General features: G+C 42.2%; 1 protein-coding gene across 3 annotated transcripts; it reads left to right on the forward strand.

Annotated features, from left to right (window-relative positions):
* The first annotated feature begins 830 nt into the window (after window positions 1-830).
* PDGFRL (platelet derived growth factor receptor like) lies at window positions 831-24,864 on the forward strand. 3 transcript variants are annotated; one of them, XM_076336333.1, is made up of 8 exons: window positions 859-915; window positions 4,308-4,442; window positions 5,315-5,359; window positions 8,468-8,762; window positions 17,353-17,504; window positions 18,956-19,249; window positions 19,554-19,693; window positions 24,137-24,864. In XM_076336333.1, exons 3-8 carry the CDS (start codon window positions 5,356-5,358, stop codon window positions 24,323-24,325), a joined length of 1,074 nt encoding a protein of 357 aa, XP_076192448.1. In that variant the 5' UTR covers window positions 859-915; window positions 4,308-4,442; window positions 5,315-5,355; the 3' UTR covers window positions 24,326-24,864. The 3 variants fall into 3 exon arrangements, with proteins under 3 accessions (XP_076192447.1, XP_076192449.1, XP_076192448.1); XM_076336332.1 differs by lacking the exons at window positions 4,308-4,442; window positions 5,315-5,359 and having other exon boundaries at window positions 831-915; XM_076336334.1 differs by lacking the exons at window positions 4,308-4,442; window positions 5,315-5,359; window positions 19,554-19,693 and having other exon boundaries at window positions 831-915; window positions 24,137-24,200.
* Window positions 24,865-25,672: the final 808 nt, after the last annotated feature.

Genomic DNA, 25,672 nt, shown 5'->3' on the forward strand with positions numbered 1-25,672 from the left:
AACACACAGATAACTTCCTCTGTTTTTCCACTGTGAGGTAGCTTTTCCTGAGTAGGTTTTTGGGAATCTCTCTGCTGTGGCAGGCTGGAATGAGTGCAACAGTTTGACTTAAAAATATACTTTTGCTGTCTTAGACCAACACTAATCTGTGCCGGACGTCCATCCGTAGGGTCATCTGTGATATATAACCTGTACAGCTCTCACACTTCGCTCTGCTCCTTGCTCCCCTCCACAGCTCCGGCTACAGGCCCAAAAGCAACCAACAGCTTGCACCACACGAAGCCATGTATGGCAAAGGGCTGCTGTCACCGATGAGCTAATTCAAGCAATAAAATTCCACAGGTGTCCCTGAGGTCGAGATTATTTGGGATGCCGCTCTGTTGCTGTTCCGAACACAGAGTCCTGTGTGAGTGTGCTGGGCCTGTGCTGCCTGGGGCAGCAATGGCCAGGGGGAACCTGTCGCTGTCCTCAACTGCCCGGTGAGAAGCTGTGGAGGAGACGGAGCCGCAGAGAGAGGAGTTCAGGCTAGACACAAGGAGCTGAAGTCTTCCCCGCGTGAGCGGTGAAGTGCCGCAGCAGGTGCCCTGAGCGGCGCGACCCGCAGCGGACACCCACCCGGCCGGGCCCGCCAGTGGGGCGTCGCGGGTCTTTCCTCCCTCAGCGAAGAAGCGCGGGTGGCGGCGGGTGCTGCCCCTGAGGCAGCACAGCCTCGACACGCCTTTCCCCGGCGGGGAGCCCCGCGCAGGGAGCCCCGGCGCCGGCCGGCTCCTCCCCGCGCCGCGGCCCACCGAGGCGCCGCGGGGCCGCCCCCCGCCGCCGCGCCCGCCCCGCCTCAGCCCAGCGTCCCGGCCGCTCCCGCCATGCGGCTCTTGGTGCTTCTCAGCCTGCTGCTCCTGCAGGAAACGCTGCCGCACGGTAAGCCGCGACCCCCGCCGCCCTCAGCTCCGCCGCCCCGCCGAGTTCCCCCACTTTGCGAGCCGCCTCGCGCTTTCCTTGCTGCTGGGCCGCCTCCCCGCCCTCTCCGCGGCCGCTCCTGCCCCGCGAAGCCCGCGGCGGGTGCCCGCGGCCGCCCCTCCACTGCCCCCCACCATGACAGCCCCCGGGGCAGGGCCGGGAGCCATCTCGGGAGCGGTGGCGGCGGGGCTCCCGTCCTGCGGGGCAGAGGCGGAGGGAAGGCGGGTTGCTCTTGGTCTGTGGCCAGCGAGCCGCCGAGGCTTTCTGCCGGAGACCGAAAATGTGGTTTCGGTCCGTGCGGGGGTTTTGGGGGGAGGCGTTTGCGGCAACACCAGCTGACCCCCACCTCCGTTTCTCTTCAGGGTCGACGTTTTAAGTCCGCGCTTAAATCCCCGTGCCGCGGCCGGAGGAGGGTCAGTGGTGGACGTGGTGCTTGGGTTTAAAAAAAAAAAAAGAAAAAAGGTTTTGTGCATGGTTGTTCGTTTGTAGAGAGGACCGAACTTTACTCATACCTCAATTTCAGGTTGTGATGAATTCTTGGTGGGGAAAGAGGCAATTTTTGACTGGGAAGGGACATTCATAACCAATCCTTGACTTATATAGACTTTAACTAGGCAAAAGAGAGGCTGTTTCCCTCTTGCAAAATGCGAATAGACTTACTAAAACTTCTTCAGAAGAAACAAACAAAAATAAATTTGTTTTTCACCACGGAAGGGCTTGGGGAACGAGGCTTGTGTAGCCCGGGGAAGGGTTTGTAGAGAAATTAGAGCCAGGCTCTGAGGTGCACGGTGAAAGGCAAAGAGGCAGTTACCACAAGTGGCCCAGGAGGTTGTAAGGAAAATTTCTTGTAAGAACATAATAAATCCTTCACCCTGAGAGCTGTTAAGCACTGAAAGAAGTTGTTGGGGGAGGTTGTAGAGTCTCCAGCCTTTGGGATAGTCAGAGCTCAACTGGACAAGGTTCTGAGCAACTGAACAGGGGCACGAAGGGACTTCCAGAAGTCCTTTCCAGCCCATTTTTTTTTATGACTGACTACGTGCAAAGGAATTGCACTCTGGACTAACGTGGTGCGGGAGAGGATTTCTGCTGAAAGATCCAGTCTGTGGGTGTGCATTACCACATCAAGAAAAGTGTTTTCTATTTGAGAAACAGACAATAAAAACACAGAATGAGAAATTAGTTGTAACTTGGGCAAAAGATTTCCCAGGCCTATGTTTTTCTTAGTTTGTCTAGTTTATACTGAGGTTTGACTGGGTGCTTCACACTATGTCATCCAGAAGCTTAGCTATGGGAGAAAGTGACCTGGCATATTTAATGACAGTTCCTTGTGTGAAGCTAGAGGTGTAAGTCCTAATGTAGACATTGTGATTTCAAAATAGCCTTCCTAATTTAACTTATATTAGTTTATGAACAGTGAAATATGTCCTTCCAGATTGTCTGTATGAGTGTTGATGTGTCACCCTGTGTTGTCTGTATGCATATTTGGATGGTTAACTTTTCATTTGAAGTACCACAAATAGAGATGTGTCCAACCTGTTTTGTTACGTTAGTTGTGATCACAAAGACTCTTCCCTCTCATCTTAATCCTGGTGGTTAAGAATTATTCTTTGTGGTAACCTCACACTTGATTTATTATTCTTTTTCAAGGAAGAATTCATCAGTATTAATGAGAGTTGAAAGGTCTCTGATGCTGCCAAGATGTGCATGTGGATATAGGTGACATCTCAAATCAAAACTGGATGTTTTTTAGCATTATGTGACTAACACTCATTTGGGGATTGTTGTAACATCTGTGAGAACAAGGGGCAGACAAACATTAAAGGATAGGATGAGACAAATACTGTGAACCAGGAGCAAAAGTGCTGCATGGTGTATTTCTGTGACGTATCGATGCATAGTCTCCTGCTTCAGCATGATGTGTTAGTAGGGACCCTGAATGTACCATTGCAGAGGAAATGAGTACAGTGCATCTTAGAACTGACATTAGGAGCTGGTCAGCGGTAGAAAGGAGGAGTTTTCTCAATGAATATTTTTCTACTAAGTCTTAATTTTATTATTTTTTTAATAAGAAATGTTATTGCTGGATTAAAACAATGAGGGCTCTGCGAATAAATCTGGTGAGATGGTAAAGTATCCCAAACGTGGCATATTCGTGTACTTGCATAAATGGGCTAGTTGAGTTTGTTCCCTTCCCTGGGAAAGTCTTGCAGTTTGGGTAAGGAAATGGGGGAATCTGTGTGGTGGGTTCTGTGTTCTTGGAGGAATTTGATTGTGTGTCCTCTGTATCTTAGGTGATAGACTACTGTATCAGTTAATTTAGTTATTGGGCATACAGATACTTGATTCGGCGATGAGAGAAGGCAGGATTGTGAGGTGCAGAAGTGGTGGTGTCAGTAGATACCTGGACAAACTTACAGGGAGTGTTGGGGAGGAGCGTGGTCACAGCTTGCTTGGAAACTCACCTCTCAGGGAGGTGCAGCAGAGAGGCAAAACTAGGTTTTCTGTGTAGGTAGATAAAAGCTCCTCTGATGGTGTTTCCTGAAATGCTGCTGCTGTCACCTGCAGGGAAATACAAGGTCAGACAGACAAGAGTCTCACTGTGTAGCTGGGAGTGTGGTATAGGAGGAAAGTGTTCTGACTCACTGGGAACTACAGAAATGTGGAACAGAGGGAGCTTGTGCGGAGAGGAAAAACTTCATCTAGGGAAAATCAAAACCAGGCTTCTGGCACTTAAAATTGAAAAGCTTTCATAGGGGTATCTTTAGCAGTTTCTTAAAGGCAGAGTGTCAGGTGTGGAAGAGCACACAGTTTGGGATGATGCGTTTCCTTGGGGTGAGGTTGTAAGGTTCGTGTGCCTTCGAACAAGTGTCAGGATTGAGGTTGGCAGAACGTAGTGGAAATGGCAAAGAGTAGTTTGAACAAATAGTCCTATTTCAATGGGGGCGGAGGGGGAAGAAAAGGGTGGCTGGACTAAAGCTTGTGTGCTTCTACAGACAAATCTGGAAAGTACAACAGGGATGTGGAACAGCTGGTTTGAAATGGGAATGCTTATCAGGCCTGTCAGTGGGACCTTCTAATACTAGGCCTCAAATTACATAGGAAAGATGGAATAGCTCAACTGAAGGGAGATGTGGCATTATGTGTTGAAGAAAGCTTTAGTGTTAAATCTGATTCCTGGTGGGTTTTGTCAGTAAAAGTCATCTGGACTGAAATACCAGCCCTGTGGAGAACAACCAACCTGGTTACTGACCACCCAACATGATGGAGGGAATGACCGCTCTGTTAAGGAAGATCAGAGGGGCAGCAAGGACTGGATAGAAAAGCAAAAGGAAGAATTATTTACCCTCGCATAGGTTGGATCACGCACGTCGGGGTGTGACGCTGAGTGAAATTGTTTAGATGCCACGAATGATGACTCCTTAGAACCGCTACTCGGAGAACGCCTGAGAAAAGCAGCAGTTCTTGACTTGATCTGGAGCAGTACTCAGGTAATTTGATTCAGATGTTGCTTTAGAACAGCCAGACTGTAGTTTTAATATTCTTGCAGGAATAATAAAAGCCAAAGAAATGACTGATGCGTTTAATTTCGGAAGGGGGAATTACATAAGATGAGGAGGCTCATTAACTCACATATGGGTTAAATATAAAAAACAGAATAAGGCAGACAAAAAGAGTTTGAGAAACAGCTTTCAAAAGGGATAAAACCAGCCATAAATACTTTTCTTCTTCTGATGTGCTGGGGTGGGGCAGGGAGAGATGGCCACAAAATTTGTAAGGCTGGTAGGAGCGGGGGATAAGAAAGAACACCTACAGAAAGTAAAACTTAAATTAAAAACTTAATTATTTGTGTGCACCCATGTTCACTATGGAGGTGCTTAGGGAGTTTTTAATGGAAAATGGTGACATGATAAGCATATCAGAAACTTTGAGTGCAGTATCCTACTGAGCACTGTAATAGTAGGCTCCGAGACAGAATCTTTCTATGGGGAGAATTATTAGAGGACGTGTCTCATTAATATGCCAAAAGAATTTGCTTTAGAGAAAATCAACAACATGAACAGTGTTTAAGTGCTCTGATTTGATAATATACACCTGAGACTTAAAAGAAATTTGAATCTGAAATCGCTAAAGTCTTAACTCAGGTGCATAACCTATCACATAACTACTCCTTTCCAGGGAAATGGAAATACGCTAGTATTTTAAGATTTTTGAGGGAGGTGCAGGCACAAAGCCAGATCTCTGTATTCTGTAAATTGAGCTCCTGAATAATTAGGCATGAATTACAGAAGAGTCAGTATGGCTTTGTATGGCTGCCCCTTTTTTTTTTTTTCCCCCTTCAGAAGTGTGTTTTGTTTTGCAGATTTGCTGAAGTTCTCTGAAGGACTTTATAAGAGTGTGGCCATGGGTGAGTTGGTTGATGGATTCCCAAAGGCTTTTGATAAGCCTGTTGTTAAAGACTCCATGGGAACCAAGGTGCTGTGAGACAAGGGAAGACCTCTAATGGAGTAATAACTAATATAAAACAAAGAGTAGGAGTTAATCTTCAGTTTTTGCAATATGGGCATAGAATTGTTTTTATCCAGTTGAATTTCACATGGATCTTGTAAGGCACGTGCTTTTCAGCATATTTATAAATCTGCTAAAAGAAAAGAAAACTGTCAGTAAAGAGTTGCAGAAGAATCTCTTCATTTTGAAAGACTGGGCAGTGAAAATAGAACTTGAAATTTTGTGTTGGTAGATGCAAAGTAACACAAATGGTTCTAACTTCATATACACATTGATGGGTTTCTACTTAGGAATTTCTAACCAATAATTCCTACTTAGGAAAGTGATCTTGGAGTTACGCTTGATTGTTCTAGAGAAAGTCAGCTCCTAATACTGCTTTCTTGAAAAGTAATGAGCTATTTAGACAGGAAGGAAGACACCACTAATATGTACAGCTGTGATTTGACCATATCTTGAACCTGGTATACAGTCTGCTTTTGTCTTCTTTCCATTACCCAAACATGATATCACTGAACTGTTGTAAGATGCATATTCTTTACAAGGAACGATTAAATAGAGTAGGACTTGTCAGTCCAGAAAGGATATGTTTGAAGGACACTTAAGTTCCGTAAAAGTACAAGTGCAGTAGCGAAGGTTGTTGGAGAAACAATGGATATTTATTCACTTAATACAAAAACTAGGAGGCATCTAATATTTATGTATAATTTCTGTAGTTTTGAAAATTGACCAGACAAATTAATGAAGGAAAAATCCACCAAGGACAATAAAACGATGGCAACTGTGGTTCACAGATCCCTTGAGCTAAAGGTTCTTGGAAGCTAGGAGACTAGTATTAAAGGAGCAGAGATGGTTGTCCTGTTCCCTGGTTGACATCTGACACTGGGTGGTGTCAGTGCAAAGATGTGGGCTAGGCAGACATTTGGCCTGACCCACTATAGCCTTTCTAATGTAATGCAGGGAAAAAGTGCTCCTGCACCAACTGTTTGCCCCTGTAATATATGCACTGTGTCACTCGCCAGGGTAATGTGCTCTGAGTAACTAGAAAAACCCTACTTCATGGTCTTCCATGGGAGGCAGCAACCACTTCTCTGAAATTCTCCTTTGTTATCATCATTCCCCCAAGTTTGTCAATTTTGCATGGCCAGTGGCGTTACAGGTGGGAAGAAAAACTGGAAGAAGCATAAATATTTGTTTCACTCTCCCTTCCAGAAACTATAAAATGTTACTTTATCTTAAAATGTCATGATCTTTGGAAGGCATTTCTATTTGATCTCTTCAGTTTATGGCTCATTTTGAGGTGGTGAGGCATCTTTGCCCTCAACTTCATCAATGCTTATAATGTATAACTGGGAAAAATGTTTGTGTGGCGGGGGAGGGATGTACCTTAGTAACTGGATGTGTGCCTCTCAAAAAAATTATTCTTATTACGTAAGAGTCTAAAAGAGTTCAAAACACATTGGGCAAATTAAGACGACTACAGCATTGCTGTCTTCCAGTTTCTTTTCTAGTTGGTTTGAGACCGGAAGGCAAATACTCCTGCGCAGGCAGCATTACTCAGCATGCTGAGATCACAGAGTCACAGAATAGCTGAGGTTGGAAGAGACCTCTTGGGATCGTCCAGTCCAACCCCATGGTCAAGCAGGGCCACCTAGAGCAGGTTGCCTAGGACCGTGTCCAGTCGAGTTTTGAATATCTCCATGGATGGATACTCCACAACCTCTTTGGGCAAGCTGTGCCAGTGCTTGACCACCCTCACAGTAGAAAGCGTTTTCTTACATTCAGGTTGAATTTCCTGTTTTTTAAATTTGTGCTCACAAGGCTCTATGCCATTTAAAAGAGACTTGGCGTACATCAGCCTGGAGAAGTGGAAGGCTGAAGCAGTGCAAGGTGTCCAGCCGGGGTATGAGGAATGTCACAGGAGCCATCAGTGGCAGGAGTCTGGAAGTGCTGCTGTTCATACTGCAGCCAGTATCAGTTTTAATACATGCTAACTCAGTATACAGCAGGGCTATTTTTAATTCCAGAGGGAGCTTGTTGATTGATTTGTACAATAAAATACCCGCGCATTTTCATGTGGAAAAGCCATGTTCGGTGTGAATTAGCTGTCAGGCACAGTTAGTGGAGTTTTTGGTGTCTGGGGACAGCAGATTTAGGCTCACCTCACAAAAGATCTGTGCTTCCTGCTGTCAGTTAAAGTGGGAAATCCTGATTTTTTTTTTTTTTTTTTAATTTTTACTTTTTAATTTGAGACACCTCACTTTTCCTTTCCGTTTCCTTTGCTTGTTTTTAAAGGCAGCTGGGCATCCCTGTTGTCTCTAGCAGGTAATGAAATCTCTTACCATTTGCCTCTAAATAAGGTTCTGTTTTCATCTGGACTGTCAAAATAAATGGCCGTTACAGAGAAATGATGAATTGAATACTACCTTCAAGTGACTTAAGTGCCATTTGTATTTTCACAGTACTTACTGTAAAAGAAGAACACTGCATCACTATCAGTATTTCGTAAATCGTCATGAAGTTCCACACTTGCCAGTTTTTCTTCATGTGTCTCTTATGGTAACATGGTGTGTAAAAAGGTTATGCAGAATTGATGGGGGTGTGACATCCTTATGAAGACGGAAAACTTGTGCAGCATTGTGTACTAAATGGCAATGACATGAGGTAGAAATGACAAAAGGAACTGGATATAGAAATGCTGTATTTCTTCCCCTTCCCATTTGTAAAGTTCTCATACCTTACATATTTGTCTGTTTCTGTAAAATATAAGTATAGATTTTCCACATGTTGTTGAAAGCTGTCTTTTTTTTTCCTTTTTCCCCAGGAAAAAGGGTCATGCCAGAGACTTCAGAAACTTATGGAAATTAACTCTTACTCATTTTTATGAATCCTTTATAGGAAGAACAAAACTTTATTCTCTCTGATAATAAGGAAGATTTTTTTTTTTTTGCAAGAAGACTATATAACCTTTTTCTAATCAGTAACGTTGCCTTTTTTCATTTTTTTCTAGTTATTGGACAGCCTGCAAAGAGTAAGCGTCCAAAAGAACCTGGGGAAAATAAAATTAAGCCTATCAACAAAAAAGTAAAACCCAAACCCCCCAAAATGAGGGAGAGAGAATCTGCTGACTTCTCTTTGAAGTCCCAGTCCATACTGACACAGGTGATGGATAAAGGTCGTTTCCAGAAACTAGCTGCCACTTTAAGCCTGTCTGCAGGACAAAGCATAGAACTGCGATGTAAGGGGAGTAATGTTACTTGGAACTATCCTTCATACTTAGACACCTTTAAAGACTCCAGACTCAGGTAAGCTATTTTTCATTTACTGGGGAAAAGAAATCTAGAACTTTTTTTCCCTACTGCTTTCAACACCATTGGGTTGGTTTGTTTGTTTGTTTACATCTTTACAATCAAGATGTTCCACCTAGTGGTTTCTAATACCAACAAAAAAGGATGAGCGTCTGTCAGTCGTCACCAATTACTGCCCTGTGATTTGCACTGTGGAGTAGTCTTGTAGCATGTGAACTGGATTTCCTTCAGATGAATCTAAAATAGAAGATGTGGTCCAGTGGGACACCAGTGTGCTCCAACCACTAACAGGGAACCACATTAGAGCTAGTCCAAAGTAAAACTCTGGAAATGTGTAAGTGTGGGTGTCAGGTACTCGCTACCAACTCTGTTACTTTACAGAGACCTGCTCCTGGTGAGCTGTACCAGTTGGTGATGTAGCTATCACCTGAGACACTAAGATTAATTTCCTGAAGAGGCTCAAACCCACATCTCTCAACTGGCAAAAAAATACACCAACTGCCATGCTAAGGAGCAAGTGAGAGTAGTTTTTACTTTTTCAGTCAAAGTTACCTTTGTATGCAAAAGGGAATTGCAAGGTTTGTGGCGTGACAAAGTTTAATGCTGAGGATAGTCACCTTGGGTTTAGGAAAGCTTTTTCTTTCATCTAGTGACATCTTAATGGAAACTGCATAAATAGTTGTTAGAGCAGGAAGAGGAACTGAGGACTCTCTCCCTTTCTCTGCCCCACCAAATGAGTGTCCTGTTGGTCTAAACATCTCCAAAAACCCATGCATTTGTTTGCCTTCCCAGTTTTTGAGCATAGTACACATAGCTAAATGTAGATTAAATGTAGTAATTTAGTTCTGTATTTGAAAGAGGAGGGACATATAAGGAGTTTAAGGATGTCTTGCACAGGCATTTTTTTGCTGTCAGTAGTGTTTGTTTTCAGTGTCTGTTTTATGGAGACTTATGTGTCTATGAAAGACAAGTAGCGAGGAGACTGTGAAGCACTGTGAACGATGCCCTAAGAGCGAGCTGTAAGGAGCTTTTCTTGGATTATTAGGTGAGAGAGGCACAGAGGTATGAGCAAAGGTATCAACTCCCATTGTCCTTTTGTTCCTAAATTAAGTACAAGTGTGTATGCTCTCTGTAAATAACTGAGGTTATCTGAATCTCTGTGATCCGTTTTCCTTATTTACAGTCACTCCCAGTTGATTAATTTTTCAGATACATTCTTCTCCTTTCCACTTCTCTTTTCAAAGAGGAGTGTTGAAGATTGGCAGTTATACACTCTGATCTCTAGCATATCCTTCTGAAATTTGTGAGCTAGTTCTTCTCTGAGTGTTTATTTGCTTGTCCCCTGACGGCTGAGGAGTTCAAGAACTACACTGGCTGAATAAACCTCTGTAGCTAGTGCAAGGCTTCTGTCATAGTAAGTTACAGCAGCAAGCCTTTCTGCTGAGGGCTTATTGCAGCAATATCTCTCAAAAGATCTCGTGGCAGATTTAAACAACTACTGCTTTTTCTTTTTCAAGAAATAATGTTTTATTTGGATTTATTCCAGTAGGTGGCGTTTATCAGCTGCAATACAGACCTGGCCTTCCAGCAAGCCAAAGCTGAATGTGCAAAGTAGTATCAACAGGGAGCGTGTGTGTGGGGGGGTGGTGGTGGTTGTCGTTTTCAAGTGTATCTTATGTTTTGTGCATTTGCAAATAGATTGCTGGCATGATTTGGTCCTGTAGACCTCCAGGTCATGTTATCTGAGTGTTAGCATCTGGCATTGAAGAAGGCAAGGCAAGTATTCACAGTTTTTGGAGAGGAATCTGAATGCTTCTTCATTATTTGTTTGACTGTCTATTCCTCTCTTACAAAATTAAGTACTTTTCTAGCGATGCACATGGGACAAAATACAATACTTTAAGGTAGTTTGGTGAAAAAAAGATATGCATTTCCTAATTGTGTAGTTTGGCATTTTGTAGTTTGAAGTAGTTTGGGATTCTGTTGACTCAGCAATTTACCTTTTTGTTCTCACTCAAGTTCACAGTATTTGTAGTATTTTAACCATATAACAAAATTTAATAATGTCATACAAAATAAATGCTATAAAACATTTTGGCTGGGTGGATATAACTTGCCTAAGTATTTATTTTCTTTTAGAAGAATGTTAGGCTTATATTTAAGGGCCTATATTGAAATATGATGATCTTTGCTTTAGAAAAATTATTTTGAAGTAAGTTATTGGAGCAGTAAGGCTGAGTTAGATTGAATCAACAATTTTAAATGTAAGCAGAAGATCCTATAATTAACTAGAGAAATTGAAAACATAGATTAGTAGCACACTTCAGAGTCACAGAATAGTAGTAATTTATGGAGACATTGACCACAGAATCTTGTGCAGTTATATTTTCGTCACATTTTTAGCATGACTTTGGTAATTGTTTCAAGATCTTTGCTGTAGTGCTAATAGATGCATATGAAACAAAGTCTGCTTTATAGAATGTGAAATATGAAATTTATATCCTGTGATTTTAGAACACTTTAAATTTAATTTGAAATATCATAAAGATAGTATATTATTTAGTTAGCTCAGTTGGTAGTGTTTGCAAGTGAACTGTCAGCAGAAAAGGTTATTAACAATGTTATCATCTTTCAAGAGGAGCTTAGATTTTCCTCGCTGCGTACAAAAGACCATGCACCAAGCACCAACTACAATAGGCAAATTTTAAAATTTTACAAATATATTACACTCATTATTTTAAAACAAAATGCTGAATATAGGACAAAGGGGGGAGATCAGAAAAATTATTAGCAAATAACCTACAGCAAAAATTGTTTAATCATCTAGATAGATACATGTTCAGTATCCTCTAACATTTTTTGAGTGCTCGAAGACCAAGTATAAGGTAATCCCTTCATTACCAATTAGTGAGGTGTGGAGTGAAACCCAAGCTAATTAACTGGGCTGAGCTTCTTTGCCTTGGATTTCCATGCTGGTCTTGCTGGAGTTGGGGCACTGGTGCAAACCAGAGTTGGTGGCGGCAGCAGCAGGGGGGAAGTGACTGGGGTCTGAGGAGGTGATGGAAAGTGAAGAAGGAGAGGGTTGAAGAAGGAGAGGGTTGCCAGGCCCCGAGGATAAGTGCGGAGGAGGGGCAATGGCAATGAGGTCCATGCAATTGCTGGGGACTAATGACTACCATTCTTTTGTTCATTTGTATGTCCCTACAGCAACAGATGCTCAGGCATCCCAGTTCCTGTTTTTTCTTTAAATAATAGCAGGGATGTACAAATTCAATTGGTCTGGTGGGAATTCTAACAATAAGCGAGGTGTTTTACATCTCCTGGGAACTGCTAACATCCTCTAACTCTAGCTGCTACAAGAGGAGGCTTTAAGGACCCTGGCACCTAACAGAATTGCAATTAGGGGAGGCAGAAGAGACCTTAAGGTTCAGGGCAGTGAGGGCATTTGTAGCTCAGTTGGTCAGAGGGTTTGTTAACAGCAGAGGTCCAGGGCAGGAGCTGATGCTGAAGATGCATGCTCACTGCATTCTGTTTCCTGTCTGTAGTTCTGGGAGAAGAGGGTGTTTTGGTTTGCAACTAGTTAAATTTAGCATCCACGTAACATATTTCCTATGGGTGGTTGCAAAAAGAAGTAGGAATGAAAGCCAGATGTTTTGTCTCCACGCCATGCTTATCATGTTTTTAACTTGCCCATATGGTAAGGAGAATACAGCATCCTGGAGGACAATATGACTTTTCTAAGAAGGAAGAGATTACAATTAGAAAAGCCATTTCTGTAGTATTAGTGGCTATGCTTTCTTTGAGTTTGTCTTTGTAGGTATACTTTATGACCTGGTAAATAAAATATTTTTTCTTGCTGTACTAGAGTGTCTCAGTTTTTAATAGGTCTGTAGCTGTCAACGTATGCTAAAATTATCATATGGGGGGAGGGAAAGACACTGAGTGAAAGGAGGAGGAGGACTCTTCGGCTGTTTCTTGCTGAGCCAGAGGAGAAATCCTCTCTTTCCGCTATCCTAACTGGAGTAAATAACATTACACAGTGAAATCATAGAATCATAGAATAGTTTGGGTTGGAAGGGACCTCTAAAGGTCATCTAGTCCAACCCCCCTGCAATGAGCAGGGACATCTTCAACTAGATCAGGTTGCTCAGAGCCCCGTCCAGCCTGACCTTGAATGTTTCCAGGGATGGGGCATCCACCACCTCTCTGGGCAACCTGTGCCAGTGTTTCACCACCCTCAGCGTAAAAAATTTCTTCCTTATATCTAGTCTAAATCTACCCCCCTTTAGTTTAAAGCCATTCCCCCTTGTCCTGTCACAACAGGCCCTGCTCAGAAGTTTGCTGCCATCTTTTTTATAAGCCTCCTTTAAGTACTGATAGGCTGCAATAAGGTCTTCCTGAAGCCTTCTCTTCTCCAGGCTGAATAACCCCAACTCTCTCAGCCTTTCTTCAGAAGAGAGGCGTTCCATCCCCCTGATCATTTTTGTGACCTTCTTCTGGACTCGCTCCAACAGGTCCGTGTCTTTCTTCTGCTGAGGGCTCCAGAGCTGGACGCAGTACTCCAGGTGGGGTCTCGCCAGAGCAGAGTAGAGGGGCAGAATCCCCTCCCTTGACCTGCTGGCCACGCTGCTTTTGATGCAGCCCAGGATACAACTGGCCTTCTGGGCTGCGAGCGCACATTGGTGGCTCATGTCCAGCTTCTCATCCACCAGTACCCCCAAGTCCTTCTCGGCAGGGCTGCTCTCAGTCCCTTCATCCCCCAGCCTGTAGTGATACCGGGGTTGCCCTTACCCAGGTGCAGGGTTGAAATGAAAATGAGCATTCATCTCTCAGAAATGAGACTGTAGCATGCAGTGCAACTCTGGGGAGAAAGTTAGAGTCATGCAAACTTGGCTCCCAAGTTAAGGACACACACCAGCTTGTTTCAGGACTAGCTTATTATCTGTAATGCTCTCTTGCCTTGGGCAGCATAAATACACCCTGCAGATAACTTTTTGTCTGAAAATTTTATGTACTGGCTGAACTGGCCAAAAATCTTGGCAGTGTTAACGGTCAAAGGTAGCTTGTGCACCGTAAGAACAGAAGGGCTGGAATGCTGTTTTGTAAGACTGTGCATAACAAATTAATGACTGTAGCCTCACCCAGAAACTGGATCTACAATGTATGAGAAGGATCAAAAGCTGAGAGGGATGAAATAAAAATTTTTCCCTTTTTTACGCTTTATAGCAAAAAGCTGCTCTGGATGAAGGCAGTCTAACTTCACGTAGTCTCTGCTCTGCCTGACTTGGAGCATGGGTCTCTCACTTGCCGAAGACCGGCTGTATTTATCACAGAACTTCATCTAATAAACTCACGTGAAATGGAACTGCTCCAGTGGAAGAAGCTGGGGCAAAGAGCTGGACATGCATCACATGCACATTTGTGTGCGGGGGGTGTACGGACAGGAGCACTCTCCCAAGTACTGAGGAAACTGTATGTTGTAGAGGGCAAAATTAGACTGCTTTCAGTGAATGCAGGCTCCTGCTGGCTTAGCGGGATGTCGATTGTGCTCATGTGTATAACTGAATTTCATTTTGTTCCATGTGCTCTGAAGTCTGAAAGCTAGGGATTTTTTTTCTTGTGTTAAACAGTAAGATGTTATGTTCCTCTCCTAGTGAGCTTGTATTTGAGATAAGCTCTCTTTTGTCAGTATGAATGCAGCTGCTTGAGAGGAGTTTGCTAGATGCTCTTTGAGTGATGCTGTGTACGCTGTCTTTTTGTCTTTTTATATCTTTTTTTTTTTAGCTTCTAAACTTGGCATAGTTTTTCTGGCAAAGGTCTTTTGAACTTCAAATAACTAAAGCTTAATAAGATGCATGTATGGAATAAGATTTTGGAGTAGTTTTCTAGTTTCTTTAAACAGTCTTGAAATGTTTGTATATACAACATTTTTACTTTGTGGTATGTAGAGCACAGCAAAGTTTTGGCTTTTGAGTCAGATTTCCCAGCATCTAAAATACTAATGAAATAAAAGTTATCCAGAAATATTGGTCAGCTGCAGGATTTACCACTTATAATTTACTTTATATGGCCTGTTTTGTCTGCTTAATGTGGTCATGTCACAAGTTTCAACACTTCCACTCTCAGTTGCCAGGTTTTGTTAGTGCATGTTTGTGGATGACTACCTCGCTAGGCTATTTCCATTGATTACTGGATAGCTTGTTCTCAGTTAAATAGATCACACTGTACAATAATTAATTAACTCTGACCTTATTTTTCTGTCTGTTGGGATTTCGAGCTATAGTTCAGTGTCTGCATTAACGATTGGAAGCAAAAATGTTGTGGCATAATGGTTTCTCTGTAACGTTGACATTTAGTACTGAATACTTGTAAAACATTTTATGCTGATGTAGTCATATAGCCTATCAAATGTGAACTGTGAAACTAAATAATAATAATAATAATAATAATAATAAATACAGACTAGGACATTTTTCACATTTCTCTTTTCTTCCTGTTGGGTATCCTACGCAACAGGATCTCTTGCATGAATATGAATCTCTCAAAGCTTATCCAAAAACTGAAGATAGTTTATAATGTAAGGTAGTGTATATATTAAAAGTGAGAATGCTACTACTCCATAATTACATGATTCCAAAAAGTGGAAGCAGACAAGGTCATGTAGGACAAGCTCATTAACGGGTAGAAAACGTGATTTGCCTGTTTCCTTAGGCAGGCCTCAAAACTGCCCCATGGTGGGTGAGTGTACTAATGGTGTCTGAGGGCTTTAATGGAAAAGATAATTTTCAGTTAGCCCTGTTTGGGTTATGTATTTGGTGTGGTTTTAATTTCTAAGCTACTGGCCTTGGCTGGAGGCTGAATGTTGGCTTACATGAACCGTTGCTTATGATTGCCGGTAGTAGTGCAAACTGCTGGCAGAACACCTAGGGAGTCAGAAGTTTTGGAAAGTGCATGTAGCTGCAAGTAGTGGCCTCTCTGTTTAAGCAGTTATTCTGCCTGCAATGGAGACGTAAGCAAAACAGAGCATTTAGAGTATACAGTACAGTCAGGCATGTCTATAGTACCGCTGTTACACAGTGACAAGGTGTTTTAGAGGATAAGAATTTCTTCAAAGCATGCTAATCACAGAAATAAATGACTCAGTCAAGCATCTGCCTTACAGAATAACTGCCACATTAATGAGAAGAAATCAGAGAATAATAAATATTCAGAGAACCCACAGTTGAATAAGAGTATGGGAGCTGTTCAGACTTCATGCAAGCTGCGTATTTGTCCAGACCCTGTTTGAAACACTGAAAAGAAGTTCGCTATCAAATGCCTAAAACTGGAGAAATCTCTCCTGACTTGGTTAGAACAGAAATGACCTTGTAACTCGATGTCTTGCAAAGGAAAGCAGGAAACCTTCATGTTCTAGATGTGCTACCATGTAAAGGCAGGTGGTTGAAAATAACATTTTTAAGGGTCAGAGCAGCAGTGGAGTGCATCAGTACAGCCACATGGCTGTCCTAACAGGGTTCCCCAAGAGCTGGTGCTGCTGGACCATTGCTTTTGCAATCCATCAAAAGGCAACACAGCAGACTGCCGACTATAACACCATCTGTCTGCAAGAAAGAGCCAGGAAAGCAAACCTTAAAATAAAAAAAGAACAAGATGAGATTGTAGCTGCTGAATTTCATAGATAGGACCTTTGACCCTTAGAAACATTGTCAGTATCTACATATATATCTACGTATTTATAAATATTTGCACATTTACAAATGTCAATCCACTGAGAGATGTATCTGGGAAATTCAGGAGAAGGAGAAATAAGCAAATCAAATCTGAAATAATCACACAGGCTGAATTTTGTGTAGTTATGTGATGACACTGCCAGTACACCTCCAGCAGTTCTCAGGGTCATGCTCTGAAATAGCCGAGGGGTGATGAGGAAACTCCAGTGAGAGGATGCCAGCGAGGTGGCTTAGGGCAGAGGAGTAGGCAATGCAAAATGACTTACTTGCAGAACAAATCCAAGCTGAGATAGAAGCTCTTTATGATGGTGTTTGCAAGTGGAAACTTGGACCAGTATGTTAAAGACGGGAAAGTGTTCGCACTGAAAGCAGGCATAAATCATGAAACAAACTCTTGTTAAAGTACCTGCTACTTACTACTCCTGAATTATCTTTGTCATATACTATTGAAGCAGTGCTACAGTTAATGGTATCAAAAAAGGACTGAGATGCATGCAGGTTGACTTGGAGCATGAAAATACGGGATATACATGGACAAACTGAGACAAAACATAGATGAACATATTGTCTACAGCAGTCACAGCCCAGTTTCAAAATGGGGACTGAAAGGAGTCCAAGAATGAACTGTACAAGACAAAAGCTTGCAAGCGCTCGTGTGTAGTTGAAATCAATAGAACTACTCATGCAAGCAGGTCTTTGCTGGAGCAAAAGGGGAAGTTGCAACATAGCTCTGAAAGCGAAAGGTGGGTCAGTTGCAGAGTAGGAATAAAAAAAATCAAAAGTAGAAGTGAGCTGACAGAAATGTAGGAGGAAATACATCTGTGCTTGTCTGTGCCTTTTGTTTTTCTTCTCCCCAGTATAAAGCAGCTTGACAGGTACGGTCAGCTGATCCTCGCCAACTCCACTGCAGCAGACACAGGGGAATATAGCTGCTGGCTTCAGCTGTGCAATGGTAACAAATGCAGGAAGGATGAGACTAAAACTGGTTCAACGTACATCTTTTTCACAGGTAATTAACTCACTGGGGGATTATTAATGAAAATATATTTGCTAGTAAGACAGGCATAAAGCTACAACAGCAATTTCACTGTCAAGACTTTTCTTCCACAATTTTCATCTTTTTTGGTGGATGTTAAGGAAGACAGTGCTGCTGAGCAGAAAATTACTTGCTTAGTGTGATTTATGAGTCCATAGGATTATGCTAAATGTGTACCCAAAATAATGCATAATGCAATGGAAAGCAAATACCTTTGAAAATACTAACACACGTTCTGAGGATCTTCTACAAAATGAATAAAAAAATGCTTAATTTTTGAAAATGTGTCTGGATAAAGAAAATAGATCTGTGCAGAAGATTCATTTTGTCATGGCATTCAGATGACCACGTGGACTCTTCCCCTCCCCGCTTCCAGTTACCTGCACTGACTTAAAAATCTTGACCTCGTTGATCTTGGTAATGCCACAGTTTCTCCCAAGAGTCTATATAGCATGTTGAGAGGCAAAACACTCTTAAGTACATGTGGTGTCCCACAGAGCTTGAGGTTGACTGTAGCCCTAACATGACATGGATAGGATCATAGTAGGTAACCATGCACAGTTTACTGCTACTTGGTACAACAGAGCTGAAATCAAATGGTTAATTTGTTCTTCTCATGGAAAACATTCTGAATAGTAAAACAACCTTTGCTGCCTGATTAGAGCTAAAGCATTCTTGGCTAGCAAATATTTCAGTACAAAATGTTAAAATAGGATTGTTTGCGATATGTTTTGGAGCTAAATTAGACAGGCCATGGGACTGTGCAGGAGCCATTTATCAGAAGTGCTTAATGTTCTGAGGATACATTCCTTTAGAAAGGCTGGAATAAACTTTTCAGTCAAGTTATTATGTAAATGCTTGTGCTAGAAAGAGGAATTTCAGCTTTGTATTTTTAAGACGCATGCCAAATATGGAAATACTCTTTAACTGTCATTCTAAAAGCACTAAATGTTTCAGCTACTTAGAGCAGTAAATCAAACATTTTGCCTAAAATCATATGTATAAAAAGATACTCCAAAGAGTATCTTTTTCTAGTAGTGCTTATCTTACCAGTGATGGTGGGTTTTTTATGTGTGTTACCCCTTAAAAGTGGGCGAGTGAACAGAATTAGATCCAGATGAGTATTTGGAAACTTAAGAAAACCTTTGGAATTCCTTTTTAATAAGATTTAAAAAATCTGATTACAGTGAAAAATACTTTGTTTTTCTTTTTGATTTAATGTTTTTAATGCAAGCTATGTAAATACATACTCACAGGTTAGAAAAGTTGTTTTTTTTTCTTTCGTGTGTGCGTATTTAATGCAAAATGCTTTGGGTTAATTTTTAATATTGCTCATAGCTATTTTCTCGTCATATGTACTTTCTCTTGTTGCTATTAAACCAAGATGTAAATATTATTCTAACTATATCGACTCTTTCGCACAGATAAAGAGGAACTTTTTGTACCTACTCCCAGTTATTTTGAGATTGTCTACCTGAACCCAGATAAACCTGCAGTCATCCCATGCCGTGTTACTACTCCTTCAGCAAAAGTAACTCTACACAGGGAATTTCCAGCAGAAGAAATTGAAACGGATGGAACTGATATTATTTATGATGTGAAGAAGGGTTTCGTCTACCAGCACCCTACTTCCGATCATAAAGGTATTGTCTACTGCAAAGCAGAGTCGCAGGGAGCACCTCAGATTTCCATCAAGTATCACCTACTGTATGTGGAAGGTAAGGTGCAGTTTTCTATATGCTTACACCGACTCTTGTCTCTTCTGCTGACATTGTTTAGAAAACAATTTAAAAAAAAAAGTAAAATAAGTAATGTAATCACAGAGTTTTAAAATCTTGATCGAAAGTATATGTGATAAAACTTCGTAGGTTTAAATTCCAGCAATTTCCCAGTGTAGTTGCAGGTATACATCACTTACCTGTTGCGTTAAGCAAACTGAGGCAAAAATTGACTCTTAAGTTTTATCAGTGTATTTAACTTTAGAAACTAATTTTCTGCTTCCAAACACTGTCTTTCTATCAGTTCCTAAGGGCCCGCCCTCAACCACAATTGCAGCGTCATCCAGTAGAGCAGAAGTCAGTGACAGCGTTCATGTAATCTGCACAGTCCTTGGGGAGCCAGATGTAGATGTGAACTTCAGGTGGCAGTACCCAGGGCAAGAGGTAAGAGATGTATGCCCTGGCTGAAGTGGTTTGTTCTTCATGAAGGCAATGCTTTGAATGCCAGTCAGTGTCTAGATTTGGAGTAAAGATTCTTCCAGATTGTGGTGTCTGCCTCTTGCTAGCTCAGGCATGCTGGCAGGACAAGGCAGCACATCCCTTTTGAACTTCAGCCCATCTTTCCCTGAGAGCCTAGAAGTAGCACAGGAATGAAGCTGGAGAGCTCTACCCATGTTAGCAAAAATCAAGCTGAGCTTTCAGCAAAGCTCACTCCTCCCTCAGGTTTCCATTCCAGAGACACTTGGCCTCTGGCAGCGTTTACAAAGAAAAGCCTCAGACAAGGTCAAAGCCAGCCAGCATCAGGAAGCTATTCTAGGGCAAGCCACAAAGCCTCACTGATGCCTCTGCATTTGATATCCCTTCCATCTCCATGGATCGGGCACATGAATCATCGCAGCACAGAATCTTTAATTTAATTGTTGCCCACATCCAGAAGCACAGAAATTGGCTTCTGCGCAGCCTCATCTGAAAGAATCCACTGGAAACATCCAGTGAATCTTAGAACTTTGTCGGTCTTTTTTCTTGCACAAAATAAGGTGTATCTGACTAGCATCATTGATGGTTCCCCTTCTTCTCCCTCTACCCACCCCAACCAGTTACAGTAGGGACTTGTTTCTTAACCAGCCTCATCTCTACTGCTGCTTTATCCTAAGCAGGCTAGGAGCAAAGGAAGGACTGCTGGAAGATGGAACCCTTCACCAGAGGAAAGGAATCCTCCAGGACCCGAGGGTTTGCATTGTATTCCATTTGCCAGCCCTCCTGGTGCTGGGTTGTCAAAGGACGATGCAGAGCTTGCTAATAAAGTACTTGTATCAGCACTGGTCTCCCTGAGCCAGCATAGAATTAAGTAATTTAATGGCAGAGGCAATTGCTTAAGTGAGTGACTGGAGTTCAGTGCTTACTAGGCTTGAGAAAATTCAAATCTAAAGCCCCAGAAGTTTGCTGTAGCCATTAAGATAGAGACTAGCACTCCGCTGTCATGGGAAGGTGAGTGCCTTTTCAGGGCAAAAAATAGTGAGAGAGCAAGTGAGCACAAAAGGGATTTGAACTGCTGGTGAGGGCACTGGGCATGTAGAACCAGGTTTCTAATCCTTGCTTAGATGTTAGTTCGTTCTTTCACTTCCCCCTCTCTGCTCCACCTTTTTTTTTTTTTTTTTTTTTTTTTTTTTGCTGCTGCTTGTCATAAGTTTTCCTGCTGAGACTATTGAAGTATGAGAGTTCATGAGCAACTTCCCCTCCCTGCCCTGTCCTGGCTGTTAAACGAGGGCAGCCTCAACTGCATTTGGTGGGGGGCTTGGTACTGATAGCATGAATTAGGTGATCTGAAGACTAACTACTGGATGGAGCATGGGAAGAGTTTGGCAGAATTCCTGTTTCTGGTGTCCATTTGAAGTTAGGAGGGAAAGGGGTAGATGTCTAAACAAGCAGAGAAACTTGCAACTGTCGGTGAAGTAAAAAGTAAAATGCTAGGGAAAACTGAAGTGGCTCCAAGTTCGGGGAGCTGCAGAGCAATAGTGTTTTTTGAGTTAAATGCCAATGTCTTCCTCTGAATTTAGCTCTTAGTATTACTTTGAGTGAGATGCATCAACAAATGGCAGCATCTCTGTCCTTCAAGGTGGGGCTTTAACTCTGACAGTCTTACAACAATTCACTCTCTTGGGTGGGGAAGAGAAGATATGTCCCTGCTGATCACATTAGCTTTGTTGATTGATACGGTTTTCCATTTTTTGGGGGGGGGGAGGGAGGGGGTTTGGGGTTTTTTTTAGCTTCCCTTGTTGTCTGTTTATTGGACTGTAATAACTGGCTATACAAACCCCAATTTTATGTCTTTTGTAACTAACTAGTTACTAAGAACAAACAATTGAAGGAATTAAATTGTAGACTCAGCCTGGCCTTCCAAAACTCTCTATCTTATTAGCGTCCACCCCTTACTACTTCTACATCTTTCCCAGCTGAGTGGCTGCCCAAGCCTGGTTGCTGGCTGTTCTTGGCCCAGTTGCTTCCACTGGTCTTACAGCACCTGATAAGTGCTGTAAGTGCAGTGCTGGCATGTGCACTACAGTTGCGCCTCTCTAGCACTGATTGAATGCAAACAGCTAAACACATGCAAATGATCTCCCTTGTTTGCTGTGGATACTGGGGATGCAGTGCAGGGCACATGCGCGATCAGCAGAGGACTACACCCTCTCACTGCACCCACCTACGGGGGCTGAGAGAGAGGCTTTGGCCTGTGGCCTGCACCTGCCCTGGAAAGGGCTGATGTGCTTATCCACTGGAGTAAACAGTCTCAGCTCCAGCTGTGCCTGGGGATAGGGAGGGAAGAGTTGCGCTTGGGTTTCTGTCCCAACGGAATGATTAAGTAAATGTCAGAGTAGAAGCACTGTACGCTTGTTGGAGACTTAACATTTATTAAGGAAGTATTCACATACTGCAAAGGAAAAAGGTGGGAGTGGAGGGAGAAGGGAGATGACCACCGGTGATGTTGGTCAGATACACCTTCTTTTGTGCAAGAAAAAGGACTGACAAAGTTCTAAGATTCACTGGATGTTTCCGTTCATCGCTGCTGCTTTCAGTGCAGGCAGATCAGTGATAGTTTTTGCTCCCCACCACCACCCCACCCGGCACCTGGGCTGTCACCTACCCCTTAATCCCCAAGCAGAAGCAGCACTTCTTTAATCCCTGCTTGCTCCTAGGTATGTTGAATTGGAGAGACCCTCATCTCATCTCTGTAGTCACTAACCTCTCCCTCTTACTTTTTTCACTGAGTTTTTTTTTTTTCCCCTTGCCACTCCCTGACAACTGCGTTTGCTCATTCACCTGCTGTGAATGCATACTGATCCACTCCTTAATATGATTCCCTGAAACTAGCTTCAAAGCAGAAGGCAGTTAGTTTGAGAAAAACTGGGCTAGCCGGAGCCCAACCAGGCAAATAGCATCTGCCTTACACGGCCTTCACTTTCAGTAGGGTCAGGAAGTTCCACTTGCTATATTTAAGAACTAACTTAGCCTTGAATTAAGTGTGCGGTAGTACTTGAGTGGCGGTAGCGCTTGATTTTCAGGCTGGGAATAGGAGGTAGTGCTCTGCTAGGTAGAGCTCTGCTAAGTGGCTTGATTCCTTCTAAAGGGTTAAGAATTTCTAGAGGAGATGATTACCAGTTTTTCAAAAAAGTTCTTGCTAGCTGTAAATGCCTGCCACTTCCTAGGCATTCCCTGACCGCACTGTGACTCATCCCTAAGCTTCAAGAAGACTGGCAGCTTCTTCGGTGCTGGTCATTTTGCCAGTGCGAGATTGTAGCTTTGGCTCTAGATAAGCGTCTAACTTACTTACTTACCCTTTTGCTACTATTAGCTTAAGCCTTGTAGCATTCATGTCGCTAAATGGCTAATCCATCTATTTCATGAAGCAAAAGGAGATGGTTTCCAAGCAGAAACCTCTCTCTCTCTTACCAGTTTTATCCAGGTTAATTGGTATAGCGCAGGCCAACACGATTAAAGCTGCCGACTAGCATGATGGATTTTGGAAGGAAAGAGACTGCCTTAGTCTATCTTTGGGCCGGTTTCTCTTAGCCAGTCCTCTGCAAACCTTGTGAGGTGCCAGGGAGTGTGACCTGATAAACAGTCCATCGGAGAATTCTCATAGAAGAGAAAAAAAAACAAAAAAGCCTGTTATAAATATAACAAGAAAATCTAAAAAGCATCTTTCTAAGCATCCTTGTTTGTATTTTTGGCTTTGAAGTTACATACACATTTTGGAAAGCAGAATGTGAGGATTAATTTAGAAGTGTTTGTGAATTGCTACTGTTTGCTTCTATGTTATCTAATACAGTGTTTCTGGAACTAGAGGAGGAGGAGAAATTAGCTTGCAACACATGATTTGAAGCTATTCTCTGTGCTAAAAGAGGTAAAGCTTGGTCAACTAACTCATGCCACTGCTGCCTTTCTTTTTGAGACACGCTGAATGTCTGAAAATAAGCTCACACATTTATCCTGACATCTCCCCCAAGATACCTCACCTATTTGATCACGTACCCAACTGCAACCTTAGTAAGCGGCCCACAACTGCAACTGAGTTCGTTCATATACTGCAGGCAGAGCTCTGGCAGCCCATCACTAATGTAAAGATAAGCAGTACCTGCACTTAGAGCGGAAGAGCCATTGTATTATCCTTATTTGGCATAACTTACTGGTACATCAATATTTAATGCAGGAATGTTGCTGCAACTGCCAGACCCCTTCCGTTTCCTCACTTAAGGCTGACTTTTGGATATATGCTCCTACCAGCTGACCTCTTGCTTCAGGGTTTGATAGGGCAGTGTCACACTTTGCAGAATGACCTATTTTCTTACATGGGGGGTTTGGGTTTGGTTTTTTTCCTCTTTCAAACAGTCTGAGAGGCCTGCGATTATCCAAAACTTCTGGAGATTGATAAACAGAGGAACCGGCCATACCACAAGGATCTCAAAGAGCATTCTTCTCGTTGAGGATTTTGAAGCCAGAGATGCTGGAAACTACATTTGTATAGCTCAGAACCTACAAGGAGAAACAACAGTAGCTACCAGAGTTGAACTAAATTGATAGGAAAGGCTTCTGGACATAGAATGAACTGTATGTTATTTGACATTATAGCCATTTATTGTCTTTATTAATGTTTAAATGAAGTTTTCTCTATCACTCTCTTTTTTCATATGTCAATGCATTCCATATTCACTAGCTTGACAGGCCAAAACAGAGGTCCCTATGCCCAGCAGTAGTCAGCTGTGAGTTAATAAAACTACTATGAAGCATTAAAGTTTAAGCCTGAACATGCATAGGGCTTATTATATTTAGGAATAGGTGCTCTTGGGCTTTCCTTTGCGTATGGTCTTTTTCCTCAAACTCTTTCATACGGTTAACCTGCGGTACGGTTTGTGCCTCTCTTGTGTATGTGAGAACTGAAAGGATATTAAATACCCTCAAAAATCTACCAAGCAGGTGTATCTCTTCTGGTGCTGTGCAATTTTAGAGTACTGTACATGGTTAAAACAACAAAAAAAAGCCCCAGAACTTGTTACAGAATTAGCCAATAGCAAATGTTTATTTTGTAAGAATAATTAAATTTCTGAACATTATGAAAACATAAATGTGCGTGTGTGTGTTCATTTCATATATGTATAAAGACATAAACACACAAATAAAATTCTCGCTCCTGGGGAAGATTAACACTAAATATATATTAAGGTGGTAGAGGGTATCTCCAGAGACTTGGAAGTGGTTGGATATGTTGGATTTTCCTTATGTTGTTGCATTCTTACAGCCTTGTAATACATAGCTTACTTAGAGTTCACTCCCCAATACATGTATGGTGTTATGGTTACTAAATTGTGTAGCAAATTATGTTTGCTAAAGGTAAAACTTGCATTTATTTATATAGTATCATTTACAGAAGAAAAATACCCAAATGTAACATTAGAATAACATTCGATTATACAGCAGAATCTCTTCTCAGGTTAATAAAAAGTTCAACTCGATTGTATTAATTTACTTAGGAGAAAAGGGAAGATGTTTCATTTACACAGAAGTGTATCTGGATGAATAAGCAACTGCTTCCCACACCCTGGGTTTAGTTACCAATGCAGGAAGAGAGACTTTCCAGGAAAAGGTACGAACTTGGTAACAACGTTGTTGGACATTTTGGCGATGTTTTTTCTTCCTAGCCTCAAACACAGAATCCATGTAAGCTAGAACTTCCACTACAAATCTACTCAGCAGTGTAATTGTGTGACAAAAAAAAAAGTCCTACTGCAAGCCATTTTATTTACAAGGCATGTGAAAAAGAGCTTATTCCGAGCATACGAGGAACCGAAACCAGGAACCGGTCCCTTGCACACTTCAGTGTGGCTCAGCCTGCATTTGACTAGAATTCCTAAAGCTTTCTTCTGGCGA

The sequence above is a fragment of the Aptenodytes patagonicus genome, chromosome 4 (genome assembly GCF_965638725.1).
Source record: "Aptenodytes patagonicus chromosome 4, bAptPat1.pri.cur, whole genome shotgun sequence".
Lineage (NCBI taxonomy): Eukaryota > Metazoa > Chordata > Aves > Sphenisciformes > Spheniscidae > Aptenodytes > Aptenodytes patagonicus.